The sequence below is a fragment of the Bombus vosnesenskii genome, unplaced genomic scaffold (assembly GCF_011952255.1).
Source record: "Bombus vosnesenskii isolate JDL3184/JDL3185 unplaced genomic scaffold, Bvos_JDL3184-5_v1.1 scf7180000013309, whole genome shotgun sequence".
NCBI lineage: Eukaryota > Metazoa > Arthropoda > Insecta > Hymenoptera > Apidae > Bombus > Bombus vosnesenskii.
Window position 1 is genome coordinate 1,704,631 of NW_022882958.1, and position 17,087 is coordinate 1,721,717.

Here is a 17,087-nt window from a genome sequence, read left to right on the forward strand (position 1 = left end):
TGTTGCCAACGATCATTGCAGAGATTTACAAAGCATAGGAATATTGCAACAATTTTCGATTCCTATCAATAAAATTTTGAATATACCCGGAAACTATTAAACATTATCGAACGTAATATAGTACATCGATTTTTTTTTTATTAAGAAATCGATAACAAAACTTGTCGATCAAATATTTGCGGATGATTCGAGTAGTCGAGAAAAAATATCGATTCATAAATTAAGTCTGAGATGCATTACATACTGCATCTCTAATCACTATTAGAAAATGCGTGACGTAGCGATGGATGCGAATGGAAATGGGAAGCGTGATCTTCCCCGAATAGTTCTACAGCAACGAATTATGAGTACCGAAGTGAGTAAATGCTTTGTCAACTAAGTGCGAAAATCCTGCCAAAAATAAGTAACAATTATCGGCGTGGATCAAGTTGTCTCTAACCTTTTTGACAGAAGCCTATACTACTTAATGCCTGGATTATCACAATCTGTTTATCAAATCAAACGATACGTGAATAACGTCTCATATCCTTTTCTGAATAATAATCGTTGAAATTAATATACATAAAATGGTACATACAATACTTATAATTGATATTTTATTGAAGTAAAAAGAATGCTAACATTTAAATAGTAACATTTTGGCATGTCCTTTTTTTTTATTTTTATGTTTAGGAAACATCTAAATCTACGGATTTGGACTTTGTTTATGACGATGCGGATAAGCATGCCAATGAAATTGCTGAATTGTACAGCTATTCAGAACAGTCTGAATTACATGTTAACCTCACAGTGAGTATAGACGTCCTCATAATACTCTAGGAAATACTAACACAACACGGATGTGTTCATCCCTAGGCATTTGAAGAGCAAATGGAATTATATAAATTAAGGCCATGGTGGCAAAATTTATCAGAGGCACAACAGAAATCTGTAATTTACAAATTATTAGATCAGTTAGAGGTTTCTAACAAACAATTAAGAATGAAGGCAGCGAGGTGCATCTTGTATTTAGCTCAAGGTTGTTGGACTGAAGTGCAGTCTGATGAAGAGCAACGAGAATGGACCAGAACAAATGTTATGTTATTATATGAGGCTGGAATTTTCCCAGCATTTGTTGAACTTCTTAATATTGAAATTACGTATGTTGCTTCTTTCTCATAAGAGAGTTTTATGTATCAGTAATTTTTTATAACTCACACTTTTGTATTCTTAGGAATAGTAGGAGAACTGCATCTGCAATGAGGAAAATATCTGTTAGTCTTGATGATTCCACTGATTTAAGAGTAATTTTGTCTGTTTTATATATTATAACAGAGGTGATGAGGGAAGAAATGAAAAATTTAGAACATAGTATTTATAAGAATAATGTTGAATCTTTCAAAGAAGATTTAATAAATCCATATGGCGAAGAGTTGCTTATAGTTAAACTTCTTGGCATGGTGACATACTTCTGTAGTGGAGCAGCTCCACATTTTCCAATGAAAAAGGTTCTTTTATTGCTGTGGAAATTGATCTTGGTATCATTGGGTGGTATTGATACACTAAGGGAGTTAAAAAAACAGTATCGCGAAGAAGTTGGCCTTGATACACAACAAGAAGATACTTTAGAAGTTGCAAAGACTATGAGACCTAGTTCTCCTCCTGTCAGTGCAGCAGATTTGATTGAAACACAAAATCAAAAAAAGAGTCATAGATCTTATCGACGAGTATGCTATATTTTTGTGTAAAATATTATTAAAAATTTCTATTTAATAAATTATTATTTGACAATTCATGTTTTCAGTTTCTAATGAAACAAAGTTCATTAGATGAACCAGGTTTGGGAATGGAATATGAAGGTGCAGAAGTGGGGAACAATACTACAAACAATGAAGGTGAAGGAGAAGCTAATGTATTCATGAACCAAACTGTTTTGACTCAGTTACGAACTTACTGTCAAAATGAAAACAATCAACCTCCAATAAGACCTGACACCCCACAACTTACTAAGGGAAAAAGTAATATTTTTATAAATACATTCCAATTTCAAGAAGTGAAAGAATGAAAGAGATATTTCCTTAAAAATATGACATTATTTATTGAAAGAAATATATTTTTCATAGGTTTACCATGGACACCAAAGGTGAGACAAAAGGATGTTGACACATTTCTTGAAGCATCAAGATTAAAATTTGTTGGTTACAACTTGGAAGGAGACAGACAAAGTTTGGCAGGTTTACCACAACCAATACTTGAAGGTGTTAATACACTTAAAAGAGTAAGTTAAATTATCATACATTCTGTACTTGTAAATTTGAAGAAATAAAATGTATATCTCTATATTTTTAGCATATGTATACATCCTTAGCTGAAATACACATCCAAAAAGAGGAACAAATGCTTAGAAATCCTATAAGCACTCCAAGGTTTCCAATTCGCCAGACACCAACAGAAATTGTATATCATGCTATATTACCATTTGTACCACAATATATGATTGCACTATTAAAGATTTTATTGGCTGCTGCACCCACCAGTAAAGCTAAGACAGATAGTACCAATATTATGGCTGATGTTTTGCCAGGACAAATGCCGTAAGTTTATAAATCTATGTGGAAAATGTATACTTTAAAGATTTTTTTAATGTATAAAATGACTTTATTTCTTGCAGCATGACTGTTTTTCAGTCGATGAAACTCGGTATTGATGTAAGCAGACATAAAGAAATCATCGTTAAAGCAGTATCTGCAATACTGCTTCTTCTGTTAAAACATTTTAAACTAAATCACATATATCAGTTTGAATTCATGTCACAACATTTAGTATTTGCTAATTGCATACCACTTGTTTTAAAATTTTTAAATCAGAATATTCTAGCTTATATAGAGGCTAAAAATGTGTAAGTTCCATTTACAAAAGCAAATCAATCATTAATGGAAGTGTACTTAATAAGTGCGCTTTTCTTTACAGTATTCCCATCTTGGATTTTCCTATGTGTGTTATTGGAGAACAACCAGATGTGTCCCTAGATAATCTCGAAACTGGGGATAATCTACCATATTCATGGAGAAACGTTTTTTCGTGCATTAATTTATTACGTATTCTTAATAAACTTACAAAATGGAAACATAGTAGAATTATGGTGTGTATTATTTTTAATTGTTATACTTGTTTATTTACTATAACTGTTTTAATTTTATCTATCTTTATAGATGTTAGTCGTTTTTAAATCAGCACCCATATTAAAACGTACATTAAAAGTAAGACATGCAATGATGCAATTATATGTCTTAAAATTACTAAAAATGCAAACTAGGTACTTAGGGCGACAATGGCGGAAAACTAATATGAAAACAATCAGTGCAATATATGCAAAAGTTAGACATCGTTTGAATGATGATTGGGCTTATGGCAATGGTAATGTATTCTAGATAATGTCTAACATCATTTCAATATAGAATTTGTATATTTAAAAGCAAAATATAAATAATTTATTTTATTTTTTATTAATTAGATCTAGAAGCACGGCCTTGGGATTTCCAAGTAGACGAGTGCGTATTACGTTCTTGCGTTGATCGATTCAATAACCTACGATACACTAATATTCCTAAGGATAAAGATATGGAACCTGTTGATAATTCTGTTACATCAGTACTCGGGGTGAATATGGAATTAAGCGATGAATTTAAACAACATTATGAATTATGGTTACAACAAGAAGTATTTCAAAGAAGTATTAATTGGGACGAATTATTGGATCCTGAAGGGTGTGAGATTTAAATTTTTAATAAGTGTAATATAATATATATACATATATAATATTAAAATTGTATTTTCGTCAATCATAGACCTGGATCAAATTTTGACGTTTTTATAAATTATATACTATTGTGAAGTGTTCAAAAAAGACATTGTCATATCGATGCATTGGAAACTGAATTTGGTTTGTATACATTGATCAGTGAATAATTCTAAATGTAATGGACATTTAAGAAAGAGACTAGTGACTTTTCAAGGATGGTTTACAAGATAATGTGTAATTTTTTTACATTTATTTGTGTGTATTTAATTCAATGTGCATTACTTGTAGCAATATTTTATTATTACTATTATAGTTGTAAGAGAATATATATAATAATCATAAAGAAGTAGGGTAACTTTATTCAAATATATGGTTCATACCGTTCGCATTCATATTATATAAGTTTCTGTAAATTAAAATGTTAATTTCCAATAATGTAACGAACTGCGAATCGTATACCAGTTGGAACTTCCCGTATTTTATATAATTTTTATATGTACTCTATTTCATTGTGACTCGTCATTGCCTAGTAATACTATTCATCACGATATGGTATTTACAAACATATAAATGTTAACATGTATAATGTATTAATTTAATTTAAATTGCATTTTTTCTTAAAAATTTGCTAATTTTGTAAATTAAATATGTTTTGTTCCTTATTAAATGTAATGAGTGTTTGACCTGTGTGTTACGTGTAGGTGATCTCTTTATACGAGAGAGAGAGAGAAAGAGCTGAATAGCAAAATCACTTGTATATAAATTCATAATGCAAAAATGTATGAAGCGCTCCTATGGTGCTTTCGTCTTATAGCATTATTTCATTTGATAGGTAAATATTTAAAATGTAGAGTATATAAATTATAGACTGAATATTCAACTTTCTCTTACTTATTTATTGTAATGTATATTTAAACAATTTCAACGCAAAGTACCACATAATTTATGTTATTTTATTTACTGTACAGGATATTTCATGTGATTGGCGTCATGTTTAAATCGTCAAAAGTAAAATAAAATTATGGTCTACATACAAGTTGTAATTTTTAAATGGTTGGAAAAGGTTTTAAAGAGTTATCTACAAATTGCTAAATTTCTTGTATAAAAATATATGTGTAATATATACATATAACATTATATATCTACTATAAATTGTTTCCTGGAATGATATATGTTTAAAAATGAAACAATCACATTTTATTCATAGGTACTTCTGATATAAATATTAACCATATGTTTGAAGTCTTTCAAATACATATGATAATATCTGCACACTCTTTAACTAGTAGAATATATTTTACACTTAAAGGCTGCTTCAAAAAATAGATAAATTCAACTTCTTAATAAATTAAATGCATAAATTAGTTACAATGTGCGTATAAAATTTCGGAAATTACCGTACATACCTTAATGTACGATACGTGGAATGATTACAGATGATGATTTGTGGTATAGTTTTTTGCGATCTGTATAGTATATGTATATATTTTACAGTACTAATGTTACAAAAATCTTAGTGTCTCGCCCATTTGTAAGAACCGTAATAGTTGAAGTTATTTGTCTTTGCCATTTCATCGGCTTCTTTAGGTCCTCGCGAACCATAACTAAATTTGAAGAGTATACGTTATTAATTAGAAAAATAACAAACAAAAATATTTTTTTGATTGGCAGAAAGACTAATTTACCTATATGGAACAGGTTTGATCTTTTCATTTTCTATTCGATGAAGCAGAGGCGTGAAAATTCTCCACGCTTCCGAAAGTTCATCGTTACGTACAAAATGCATTTGCGAGCCGCAAAATACGTCCAAAATTAATCGTTCATACGCGTCCGGGAGTTTCAGGCCCTACATAATCACATGTATTAATAGAAATATCTCTAAAGTTTCTATATACAAACATAATAAATAGGGAATCCTTGAACCTACCTTGTACCTGTAACCATACGTAAGGTCTAACTCCGTTTCCTCCATGTCGAACGCGATACCAGGCGACTTTGTCATCATTTTAATATACAACGCTTCACCTGGTTGTACTCTAATTACCAATTCATTCCTCTTCGCTTTTCCATCGAATATATCACCAGATACATCCTGATATTGTATTCTAACTTCTGCTTTTCGTTCATTTAACGCTAATCATAAATATACCACCACGTTAAAAAAAACAGATCATATATTAAAAAACTAATCATTTTTTAAATCGATACGCTTATATCATTTTACCTTTCCCACACTTGAGGATAAACGGAACACCGTCCCATCGCTCGTTATTAATTCTTAACACGGCGAGAGCGAATGTGGGAGTGTTAGAACCAGCCGGTACAGTTGAATCATCCAAATAACCAAGTCGAGCATCAGGATCAGTCGATTCAGGATTACCAACGTATTGACCTAACACAACATTCTCCAACTCCAAAGACTTTATGCACTTCAGCACTTTTACCTTCTCATCTCGGATGTCATCTGGATGACAAGACACCGGCTTCTCCATCGCAACCAACGATAGGATTTGCAACAAATGATTCTGCATGACATCCCTAATGATACCGAATTCATCGAAGTAGCCGCCTCTTCCTTGCGTACCAAACGGTTCTTTAAATGTAATTTGTACAGAAGCAATGTTATCCCTGTTCCAGGTTGGACCAAATACTCGATTACCAAATCTCAGAGTCATCAGATTTTGAACCATTTCTTTGCCTAGATAATGGTCGATACGGTAAATCTGATCTTCTTTAAATAACGACGCTAGGTGATCGGATAGATACTGTGACGTAACTGTGTCACGACCAAATGGTTTCTCTATAATCACTCTGGTCCAGCCTCTTTCAAAGAAAACAAATGCATGTATATTTTATATGACGTCGATCTTAGCATAAGTCGTAAAATAATTGTGAAATATATGCACAACTCACTTGTTACTCATACAAACGTTCCTAATATGTATAGTTACGCTTTCAAAAACGCTCGGAGGCAAGGCCAGGTAGAACAGTCTGTGAGTGATTTGATAGTTTTGTTCGTATTTCATCAGTTCATTGTTCAGCGCTTCAAATCCTTTCTGTGAATCGTACGTACCAGCGACATAGTGATTCAGTTTCCAAAACTCCTCGTATTTCTCCTGCTCATCTGGTTTCACTTTCATGTATGGATGACACTTTTCTCTTAATTGATCCACAGTCAGGTTTGTGCGCGCGTAACCGACGAATGTGGTGGGTTTTGGTAAAAGATTGTCTCTGAACAGCCACCATAGCGTTGGATAGATCTTCTTCCTCGCTAAATCGCCCTAAATTTAGCATGAAATTTCTCGGTTAGTCTTTTTTGGTGTAAATAACTTAACTAAAAATAGCTTAAAATCTGTATATTATTATTATAAAATCTATATATTATTACTCGGATTTATTAGTTATCTTTTTTATCATAATTTTTTTTAACTAATACTCGTATTATTATTGCTATATTTAGAAAGAAAAACTCTACTTACAGAAGCTCCGAGGGTAACAAACACGTGAGGGTACAATCTATCGAAATGGATACCCTCAAGATGATCCATTTCATCCGATTTCAATGATTGCCTGATGAAGCGCAGGCTTTCCTCTGTGGACATTTCTGTAAAACAGAAGAGATCGTCGTACAGAGTACTTGTGTTACTGACAAATTCATTTAAAAATAGCTATTAGTACCGTGGAGTTGGTACGCGTCAAAATTGATTTGAACTTTCCACGACACGAAATATATTTTTGCTGGAATATCACGCGTAATTAAGCGTATTCGTTCCTAAGTTGAATATTTAATGGAATATTCAATTTCATTTCGCGAAAAGAAAGAGAAATTGAAATATCGAAAAATTAAAAATTTAAGGACAAATTGAAAGGAAGGGACGAGAGATACTACGAAACTGGACTGTATCAAAGTCATTTTAAAGTCACTGGAACTTGAAATACTTGTTGTCGCGAGTTCAAAGAGCGGAATTAATTAAATACACGTGTAGATAAAATAACAAAATTTAGTCGAATTCAAGTCACAAAGGTGAAATTTTATTTTTATCTAAGATTTTATCGTTGATGAAAGCTATAAGCTTAAAAAGCTGATATATATTTTCAATGTTTGCTTTCTTTTAAATCAAATATTTAATTATATAGCTTTGTAATCAGCCAACATATCATAGTCCTCTTGACTAAACACTTTTATCTAACGAAAGTGAAATTGTACGGGAGCTTGCAAGATTCTGATATTGATAAATATTGATAATGATTGGATAAAAACCTAATCACAGCAGAAAAGCTATAATAAAATACGTAGAAAATTGTAGTTACATTTTTTAATTTTATAATATTTAATTATTCGATCGTTTATTGGAATAAAAACGAACGAATAAAAGGATAACATCATTGATTAAAACTTATGTGTTAGCAGAGGTGCCATGGAATACCTAAACATGCAAAATGTATGCCGAACATATGTATTTAAAAATATACGTTTATTATTCAAATTAACTTCCACAAATCTTACGTAACGACAATAAAGTTAACCATAACGTAAAACATTTTTTATCCAGCACAAAACACGCGAACATGGGATTGAATAAAGGTGAAAAATATCTGTAAAAAGTCAAAAAGTAATTTAAAAAAAAAAGAGCTGGAAGCTTTCGAATTCAAGAAATACGAATTATATAATATTATTAATATTCTATATAATGTAAGTACACATTCAACTCAGGGGCTCCAATTTGAAGCACAATTTGCGGTCACAATTTTACGTACAATTACACAAATCAATCGATTTATTGATTATTTGTAAACAACAGCATTGAGATCTCACGCAAAACAGTCAAATTAAGAAATTTCAATTCTTTGAAAATATACAATTTTCTGTCTTAAGCGTTTTTTTTTTTTTTTTTTTTAATAGATGTACACAGCCCGATATAATTACTTTCCTTATCGCTTATCCATGGTTAATATATTCCATTCTACGAGCCATATTTCGACACACCTCTAAAAATGCACCGATAACAAAAAGTGAAAGAAAATAATTCTCATAAGCACTTTAACAAAACTTACTCATCATTTTGACGAAAAATTCCTTAACAAAGCTTAGTGTAGAAAATCAAAATTTTCCCCGGAAACGTAACCCGATCAGAAGTAAGAGGAAGGAACGTTCAAAGCCCACTGTGCGCTTCAACTGTTTAACTCGAACTAATCGTCACGATACTCACGATCGACACAGTCACTATTTTACAGCCTCGGAAAGATGCAAGGTTTCGAAGCAGAAACATACCTGGACGTCGGCCGAAGATAATTGCGAATTAAGCTCCATAAAACAATAAAGTATCTCAAATTCTTTATATTTTTCTATTCCTTTCTATCGAGCCAACGATAGAAAGAACATAATGTCTATGGTCATACCATAAATCTCTTCATTTATTTCTTTAGGATGTTTACATTGAAAAATACCATTGCGAAAAGCATTGTTTTTCTGTAATTAGTTTCTTACTCTTTTGTATTATCTTTTCTTCTATTCTTACTGTTGTTTTCTCTCAAACTGTAAATTTATTTTAACAGTTTGTATTTTATGCATAAGAAAATTATAAAAAAAAAAATAAATGGTTAATTATAACGAAAATCTAATTTCTTATCTGTTTTCACATGTAACTGTAACGGATAAGTACAAATAAAAATCATAGTGAAATTGCAACATATCATATCGTTGTGCGATTACATAATTATAACATTACTTTTTTTTCGTTACAGTAGATTTCCAATCTTTTCCTTTTAGCTCGCAAATCAAAATTCATGTTATCATAAGTTTATTTCATTTGATATCTTCAATATATGGACAATTAATAAATTAAATATGTAATTTTATCTGCTTTTAATAACAATTGGTTATTAATTAACTTAGTCTTAATGGTACATTTACGAACTTCCTTCGAATGATAGTTACGAAAACATGTTAGGGACTGAATTAAAAAACTTGTTATTTAATTAAGTTTTGCTATTTAAGAGACCTGAGAGTACCTAATATTACCTGCGACGGTGCGTAGTAGAGACTACGAGTAGTAATCAAGGACATGATAATGTAAAAAGTAATAGCTAAAATTAATTATTCAATATCGAACTAACTATTCGTTATTGAATGTCAAGGTACTTTTTATCAGTAATACACATTAATAATAAATAGTAACTATTGGCATGTTATGTTGATCATTATTACAATACGACTTTATGCATTATCAAGTGTAATTCTTATGTAGTAACTTGAGTACATACATCTTCGATCATTTCTATATTTTTTTGTTATTTAATTCGTTTTTCAGGTAAACTTATATAAAAAAATTATTTACGTCAATAAAGTTATGTCACGATCAACACACCTTCCATGACATCAATTTACTGTGAAAGCGTGTATGTATGTGCTATACATGCATATGAACACATAAAATGGCCACGTGTGAATCTCGTAAGAGCCAATGACTTTGCAACAAAAAGTGAGTCATAGTCATATCCTATGTGAGTTGGTTGACGTTTGCTCTTGGATAATGTCAGAAATTCTGATAGTATTCATATATAGATTTGTTAAACAAGATATATATCCTAGTACCATTTTCATAACCAAGCTTTACAATTTACACACGTTAATAATATGCTAAACAAATCAAAACAACGACGTAAACTTAATCTTCGATTAATACACCGTGAGATAGATAAGGTAGTCTGACGTTCTCATTGCTGTGAATACAAAGATTTTAATTAACATTTTATGTTAATTTAATAGAAACTGAACGTGTTTATGTATCTTTGGTGCATATAAATATTGTATAAGAAAAGTACTATTGTAGTGAATGAAACGCATAATATCAGGACTAAAAAAAAAAGCATGACTAAGAAGTAAAAACCAAAATTACACTATGATCTTATACCGAAGTATAAGAATAATATATAGTACGTTGTCGTGGAATTTTAATTTAAATTTATTGTTTTGAAATTTATAATTTCTATATAAATATCGTTTAATTACGTAAACATTACAAAAAAAAATTTATTTATTTGTACTAGTATCTTTCTTCACCTTTTTTTATTATCATTGCATAAAATAGTGATCGATTTTATGGTAGCGTAATTTACTTGTAGGTTAGGAAAATCACGATTTGTTGTCCTACTATAATCTTCGCGATAATTCACAGATAAGTTACGAAAAATGTTAAACAATAACATTCCGAATTTTTATTTAAAAGTTTTCTAAAGATATGAAGTTGTTATGGAATTCACTGTTCGATATTCTTTGCGTAAAGAATACTCCACATCTATGTTAATCTAAGTGCGCATAGCCTGATAAGTTTTTTCACGCATTTATCAACAGTAACGCGTGACGTAACACAAAAGTCGCGCGATCCATATACGCAGTCTCATTGCTTCAAGTAGTTTAATTTCTTTTAAATCTTCAGACACTTATCCGCGAATCAATCCTTCTAATAATATATCGAATAAATTTCTGGAAATCAGTTTTTAATGTTTTAGTGAAGTTTATGATACATTTTTATATTTGCAATTCAGTTTCATAAATATATGATACATAAATACATTAGATAACTCAAAATGTATATTCGTGTATTCATAATAGGCCGTACCATTTGATGCAACAATTTTCAATGTCAAATTGATGTCGTAGACGTACTTTTCAATCTATTTACAATGACTTGCAGGAATATAGAATGTCACACGCATAAAGGATGCAGTTTATTTTTAAATATTTGTTGCAATAACGCATGTTTAACGATAATAATATAAGACATATAAAACAGTAAAATCAACAATATGCTGTTTAAGACATACATATGTACTAAAGGTTTGCTGGTAAATATATCAAGATAAACATAATGTTAATATCTTTTTCTAATTATCTTTTATCAGAACGTGCTATAAGAAGAAAAATCTAATTGTATGATCCTGCAATATAAATATACTACCCAAAAAAATAGTAACTTCAACGATTTCATAAAAATTGTACTAGAAATATTACCAATATAATAAAACTTTAGAAATGAATTTAGTATTATTATTTGTTTAGTATTATTATTTTCGAACATATATACACATAAAGGAGAGGTGGATAATTTACAATATATAAATGAGTATATAAATGAGTGAAAAACTTACTTCTTACTTTTTCCATTGTAAACACAAGAAAATATAAAGAATGTAAAATAATAGAAAGTACAACTTCACAAGTATTCTGTTGCGTATTACAGGAATTATTTGATGTATTTCGAAGTGATTATAAAAGATTCACGAAATTAAGGTTACGCTGAAAAACATAATGCGGTGATTCACGCATGAACTGATCAACTGGCATTTGAAAATCCTGTTCGTAAACTTATTTCTTGCAGTACCCCGCCACCCTTATTTTGGGCCAATCTCGTGCTCTTCTTCCTTTCTCTTATTCTGTATATGAAGTTTACGCCTTCTTATATCAAACATTTAAGGAATAGAAATAAACATTTTATTTCTTAACTGTTAAATATTATTAAGATCTTTGGATATGATTTTTTATGATGTATATATATATATATATATATATACTAACAATAATATATAATCTGTCCCACGATCATATAAACAGGTCTCGATACTTGCTAGGGAAAACCATCTGAAAATTGAGCCGTATCTACTCTTGAAAAATCAACATAAAAGATTGACAAAGTCTACATTCTTACGAGAGAGACAGAGATGAGTACAGTATCTCTGTCTCTGTCTGAGATATTCACAGCATGTCAAGCATGCGCAGAACGACAACCTTCCTGTCTTCCATGTTTATCTTTCACAGTTAGTCACGACTCAATTTTCAGACGATTTTCCCTAGGCTTCGGTATCGAGACGTATTAATATGATCGTGATCTGTCCAACAGGACGAGGCAGTAAACGTAAACAAAATCTGACACTCAACTTTCACTAATCGGTAATCGATAGTTGCAATCGCAGCAATCAAATTTTATTTACACTTGCTCCTTCGTCTCATTGGAGAGATTGTATAACGTAGTAAATTTTAGTAAAAAAAATACATCCTGTACAATGTTATTTTGAAGTTAATTTATAATAACTATATACAAATTGAAATTTTGTATAATGTAAATATGAATATAAATTATGGTGCTACTATTAGCAATCAATGAGTTATTATCAATTGAGTTGATTCGTTAATCCTTGATAGTGGTAGGCGCCATCTGTTACGAAACGTTTTCCTTCTAAATAAATTGTGATATCAAAGGTATATTGTTATTGTTAAATAATTACTTAAAAATGTATTTTTAGAGGAGTTTTGAAATGTTACGATACTGTATCGGTTGATGTTAATAATAATTAGTAAATTCTATAAAAATTTCAACCTTACATTTCTTAACCTCATATTTATAATCATTTAATAATTTTTCATTTCTAGAAAATGAAACTAAGCTCAATATATTTGAAACGTAGTCCAAGAGCGGCTCAAAATGTAAATAAAGTGCCGTTTAGCGAAGTGATGCCTTTGAAATTAAGAAATAGAGTTTGTGGGAGCACAATGAAAACTCTTGGTAAATATTATATTTCATAGTATAATGAAATCTTTTTATAGCACTATTATAAATAATGCTCTTACGTATTTTAGAGGATAAATGTTTATATGAAATGACATTACTATTTGGATGTTGGAAAGAAAATGATTTTGAAAAAGGCATGTGTGACAAAGAAATTAAAAACTTGTATGGATGTTATAACAAATATATGACAAGTGCTGCTACACACAAGGAACTACAAAGAATTGAAATTCCTGCTCCTAATGCTAAAAATCTTACAAGTAAACAGGTTACATACTTTTTACGTATGTATCCAACTGTTTAATGATTTTAAATAAAATGTTAGAGTATTATATAAAAAATACTTTTATTGTCACCTGTATGAAATTCATGTTTTTGCTATTATAATGGATATTATATATATATATTAATATATATTAATTAATTTATATTTATAATAATTAATATATAATAAAAATAAGCAATAATTAATTTGATTTATACTACAAAAGAGCTTCTGTACTAGTCTGTCTATCTGCCTGTGCTTGCAAACGTTTGACACTTAATCGTGTACAATAACCTATATATGGATAAAAGCAAAATGATTTTAATCAACTGTATTCAATTTATATTATAGCAGAAGATCAGAATACGTACGGACTGGATGTTTTGTAGAAATAGATGTAGTTTCTTGTATGGTACTTAACTGATGTTCAATGCGTTTTAACGCTTTATAATTTTCTACTTGTTCATCTCTGTAATAATAATATGTACAAATTAATGTAATAGCACAAAGAGTGAGAGCTATTTTTCTATACATCCATGTTGTACTCACTAAGCTGTCCTAAATTAAAAAACAAAAATTAATTTCTTTATGTTTACTGTTTAGTAGTATAAAAAAAAAATATTAATACTTTCATAAATCCAAATCTATATTACCTTATTGTCAATGGAATGATACACATTATCATAATATTGAACTAACATTCGTTCTACAATAACGTTTAAACTTAGGATTGTGAAGAGAGTGATTCTAGCATCCGCAGTTCTCTTAGAAGAACTAAACGCTGCAGACAAAACACAACTGATTGTGTAATATATAATGGACTGAAACCAAGAGACTTCTCCAACAATCCAATTTTGAAATGTGCGAACATATGAAAAGATTTGGAACAATAATTCTCTTTGATCTTTTGCTGATTCTCTATAATTAGTAATTTTAGACTATCATTGATAGAAATTTTATTTACTACATGTAAAAAACTTTGATGTACTTACTTAAAATCTCTAACCAGGTTGTTAACACTTTCAGAAGAAGACTTTAATACAGAACCAAGTTCTTTTCCATGAGATAAAAGCTTGTTTTGCATTTGTAGACTCTGCTTTTGACTTTCAAGCATGTTTCCTTGTATTTCCGAAGCTTCTAACAATTGTTCCCTCATCCGAGTGGAAACTTGGTATAATCTATAATAAAAGAAAATAATATATTTTTTCCAAAACATATCAGTGGTTAAACATAAGAGAACTTACTGTTTAATGGTATTGTCAGTTTCAGCTCGCCAAGCTTCATAATTTAAATAAAAACACATGTGTGTAGTGTGCACATAAAATTCATTATACACACTAAATGCCCTATCTGACATATTATTAATGCACTTACTGTAAAACCAATGAATTATTAAATAAATGTAATAAAGTCAATGTATATATATTAAAAAGTATAATAAATTTACCGGCGTTGATTTTCTGCATCAATAAGATGACAATCATAAGTTTTATGTCCAGAGTCGTCTAAAAAACAATTTGTCAATTTTAAAGCAATAAGAGCATGCTCTTGATCGTTTAATTTATCACAACTAACTTTTATTGCATTGATAACAGTCTGCCAACAAATCCCATGTTGCGATAAGGAAGATTTTGCTATATATAATACCAATAATAACATAATTTATATAATCAATTATAAGATAAAAATGTGTTTTTATGTATAGGATTAAATAATATATACCTTTAATCATTTGGTACTGTTTTTCTCCTAATTCTTTCAATATTGCACTTCCATCAATTGCAAATAAGAAAGAAATAGGAAGGAACAGAAAAAAAGTCACTTTATATTCCTTTAATATTTTTAACATTGCGTACGTTTTTCTTCTTAAAATTCAGTATTTGCTTCGGCAGTACATCATGTATACTAAAATTATAAATATACATGTCAAACAAGTCTTAATTACGCATTACTATTCTTTTGCACCAATTTGTGTAAATCAATTTGACTGCTGTACTAGCATTTATATTAATCAGGTAGTCAAATGTTGAATTGTAGTCAAACGTAGTACACACATTTTTTAATGTATATACATTAAAAATAAATAAGAATTCACTTTATAATATGCGGAATCCTTTTCTTAACAACTATAAAATTTTAAAAATATACTTTTCACTTAACTTTTGAGTAAATTTTATATAGAAATTAAATGTCAATGAAAGCAAACATTCTTACTTGTAACGGCTGGAGGCGCTAAAACATTATGGCGGCTTTTTAAATTTTTACCAAAATTTCAATAATTTAACTAATGAAATTGTATAAAATACTTATGTTATTTTTACTTTTCTCTTAACATAAACTGATCACGCTCCATATTTTGCATTTTATTTAAATAGTGAATATTTGAGACTATGAGAGCTTAAAATTAGTGACACGTACTATACAAACCTGTAACATACACTGTAATAGCGTTACCATCCTCGTTGAAAAGTGCCTGCACATAGAATATAGTACTGCCGGGTTAACTGACCGGAATTTTGCTCCTTTAAGTGGCTATTGCTATCCCCACCAGTTCTTGAAGCTACGTGAACTGAAATTCTAATGTTATGTACGTATACAAATATGTAAAATTTACGCATCTCACTCATGCTTAATGGAGAAGAGAAACATTTAAGATTTCCTAGAAATATACCTTTTTCTATAATTGGCCAAATGAAAACTACTCGTGGCCAATTATCGGATCGCTATACTGTATTCAGTAACACGACGCAATTCCTGATTTGCGCGCCACCTTGTACACGACTTTATTATCACTTTGAAATGTCGGTACATATTATCCATTTTGTTGCAATTTTAAACTTTATATATATTTCTTAGATTTTAATATCAGATAGACATATATTTAATCATATAGATCATACAATTTTTTAAATTTAGAACATTGATTTTAAATCTTAATCTCATAATCTTTCTCTAACTAGGAAGCTTCAGTACTTACAGATAAAGAAAAAAAGAGGAGTAACAAGGTTTAACATACAAAATGTTATTAAATAGCTGAAAATAGCTGGATACTAAATAACTATAAAATGGGAGCTAGTAAGTGTTTTGCAAATAGTGAGATACATCTAATCTCAGTTTCATCCATTGTCTCGTATACGATACGCGATTCACAAGGAGGCTTTCGAAAAGACAACGTGTTACAGCAGCGAGACTGGCAATCAGCCACTATCTTTTGCCATTGAATTTGGCCGGACCGAAAATAAGTGGTCGGTATCGAGATAGGAACAGTGACACAGGTTCGATCTTCTCTTTCGCGTCTTAAAGACCGGTTTATTCTCCGGCCAGCACCGGACACATTTCGCGGGATCGTTATTTCAACAACAGTAATTCGCTGTGTAACATATAAAAGGTTTGAGAGAAAAAATGATCTTGTATCAACATTTTATTTCATTTAATAATTTAGCTAATTCTTAAACAACGTTATTAATTTGCGTTC

The 17,087-nt window shown here is 30.1% G+C and overlaps 4 protein-coding genes across 9 annotated transcripts; 2 read left to right on the forward strand and 2 right to left on the reverse strand.

Annotated features, from left to right (window-relative positions):
* The first annotated feature begins 59 nt into the window (after positions 1 to 59).
* On the forward strand, positions 60 to 4,656 carry LOC117234839 (striatin-interacting protein 1). Its single transcript, XM_033496412.1, has 13 exons — positions 60 to 194; positions 225 to 355; positions 673 to 789; positions 856 to 1,139; positions 1,214 to 1,706; positions 1,784 to 1,997; positions 2,103 to 2,257; positions 2,329 to 2,573; positions 2,651 to 2,878; positions 2,950 to 3,121; positions 3,192 to 3,396; positions 3,494 to 3,746; positions 3,828 to 4,656. The coding sequence occupies exons 2-13, from the start codon at positions 269 to 271 to the stop codon at positions 3,871 to 3,873; spliced, it is 2,499 nt and encodes an 832-aa protein (XP_033352303.1). The 5' UTR covers positions 60 to 194; positions 225 to 268; the 3' UTR covers positions 3,874 to 4,656.
* LOC117234841 (glucose-6-phosphate 1-dehydrogenase) lies at positions 4,657 to 12,128 on the reverse strand. Of its 3 annotated transcripts, none has more exons than XM_033496414.1 (7): positions 11,933 to 12,128; positions 7,261 to 7,385; positions 6,695 to 7,062; positions 6,006 to 6,604; positions 5,709 to 5,914; positions 5,467 to 5,627; positions 4,657 to 5,385 (listed from the first exon to the last, which is right to left on the reverse strand). In XM_033496414.1, the coding sequence occupies exons 1-7, from the start codon at positions 11,946 to 11,948 to the stop codon at positions 5,295 to 5,297; spliced, it is 1,566 nt and encodes a 521-aa protein (XP_033352305.1). In that variant the 5' UTR covers positions 11,949 to 12,128; the 3' UTR covers positions 4,657 to 5,294. The 3 variants fall into 3 exon arrangements, with proteins under 3 accessions (XP_033352305.1, XP_033352306.1, XP_033352307.1); XM_033496415.1 differs by lacking the exon at positions 11,933 to 12,128 and adding an exon at positions 8,837 to 8,964; XM_033496416.1 differs by lacking the exon at positions 11,933 to 12,128 and adding an exon at positions 7,460 to 7,546.
* Positions 12,129 to 12,573: 445 nt separating this feature from the next.
* LOC117234845 (coiled-coil-helix-coiled-coil-helix domain-containing protein 1) lies at positions 12,574 to 13,690 on the forward strand. Of its 3 annotated transcripts, none has more exons than XM_033496421.1 (3): positions 12,574 to 12,731; positions 13,212 to 13,344; positions 13,419 to 13,690. In XM_033496421.1, exons 2-3 carry the CDS (start codon positions 13,215 to 13,217, stop codon positions 13,649 to 13,651), a joined length of 363 nt encoding a protein of 120 aa, XP_033352312.1. In that variant the 5' UTR covers positions 12,574 to 12,731; positions 13,212 to 13,214; the 3' UTR covers positions 13,652 to 13,690. The 3 variants fall into 3 exon arrangements, with proteins under 3 accessions (XP_033352312.1, XP_033352311.1, XP_033352313.1); XM_033496420.1 differs by lacking the exon at positions 12,574 to 12,731 and adding an exon at positions 12,738 to 13,040; XM_033496422.1 differs by lacking the exon at positions 12,574 to 12,731 and adding an exon at positions 13,073 to 13,135.
* A 70-nt stretch (positions 13,691 to 13,760) lies between these two features.
* LOC117234842 lies at positions 13,761 to 16,189 on the reverse strand. 2 transcript variants are annotated; one of them, XM_033496418.1, is made up of 8 exons: positions 16,040 to 16,189; positions 15,335 to 15,517; positions 15,060 to 15,246; positions 14,857 to 14,985; positions 14,605 to 14,790; positions 14,266 to 14,530; positions 13,984 to 14,170; positions 13,761 to 13,906 (listed from the first exon to the last, which is right to left on the reverse strand). In XM_033496418.1, the coding sequence occupies exons 2-8, from the start codon at positions 15,459 to 15,461 to the stop codon at positions 13,830 to 13,832; spliced, it is 1,158 nt and encodes a 385-aa protein (XP_033352309.1). In that variant the 5' UTR covers positions 15,462 to 15,517; positions 16,040 to 16,189; the 3' UTR covers positions 13,761 to 13,829. The 2 variants fall into 2 exon arrangements, with proteins under 2 accessions (XP_033352309.1, XP_033352308.1); XM_033496417.1 differs by lacking the exon at positions 16,040 to 16,189 and having other exon boundaries at positions 15,335 to 15,677.
* Between the last annotated feature and the right edge of the window lie 898 nt (positions 16,190 to 17,087).

Bases quoted from the DNA above. Each gene is read 5' to 3' on its own strand.
- LOC117234845 (XM_033496421.1), top strand. From the start codon at position 13,215: ATGAAACTAAGCTCAATATATTTGAAACGTAGTCCAAGAGCGGCTCAA. The intron at 13,345-13,418 runs GTAAATATTATA...TACGTATTTTAG, and splicing joins GAGCACAATGAAAACTCTTG to AGGATAAATGTTTATATGAA.
- LOC117234839 (XM_033496412.1), top strand. From the start codon at position 269: ATGCGTGACGTAGCGATGGATGCGAATGGAAATGGGAAGCGTGATCTT. The intron at 1,140-1,213 runs GTATGTTGCTTC...TTGTATTCTTAG, and splicing joins CTTCTTAATATTGAAATTAC to GAATAGTAGGAGAACTGCAT. The intron at 3,397-3,493 runs GTAATGTATTCT...TTTATTAATTAG, and splicing joins TGATTGGGCTTATGGCAATG to ATCTAGAAGCACGGCCTTGG.
- LOC117234841 (XM_033496414.1), bottom strand. The intron at 5,915-6,005 runs GTAAAATGATAT...ATTTATGATTAG, and splicing joins TATCCTCAAGTGTGGGAAAG to CGTTAAATGAACGAAAAGCA. The intron at 5,628-5,708 runs GTAGGTTCAAGG...GTGATTATGTAG, and splicing joins CGTATGGTTACAGGTACAAG to GGCCTGAAACTCCCGGACGC.
- LOC117234842 (XM_033496418.1), bottom strand. From the start codon at position 15,461: ATGTTAAAAATATTAAAGGAATATAAAGTGACTTTTTTTCTGTTCCTT. The intron at 14,171-14,265 runs GTAATATAGATT...TTTTTAATTTAG, and splicing joins ATCATTCCATTGACAATAAG to GACAGCTTAGTGAGTACAAC. The intron at 13,907-13,983 runs GTACGTATTCTG...ATCCATATATAG, and splicing joins TTCTACAAAACATCCAGTCC to GTTATTGTACACGATTAAGT.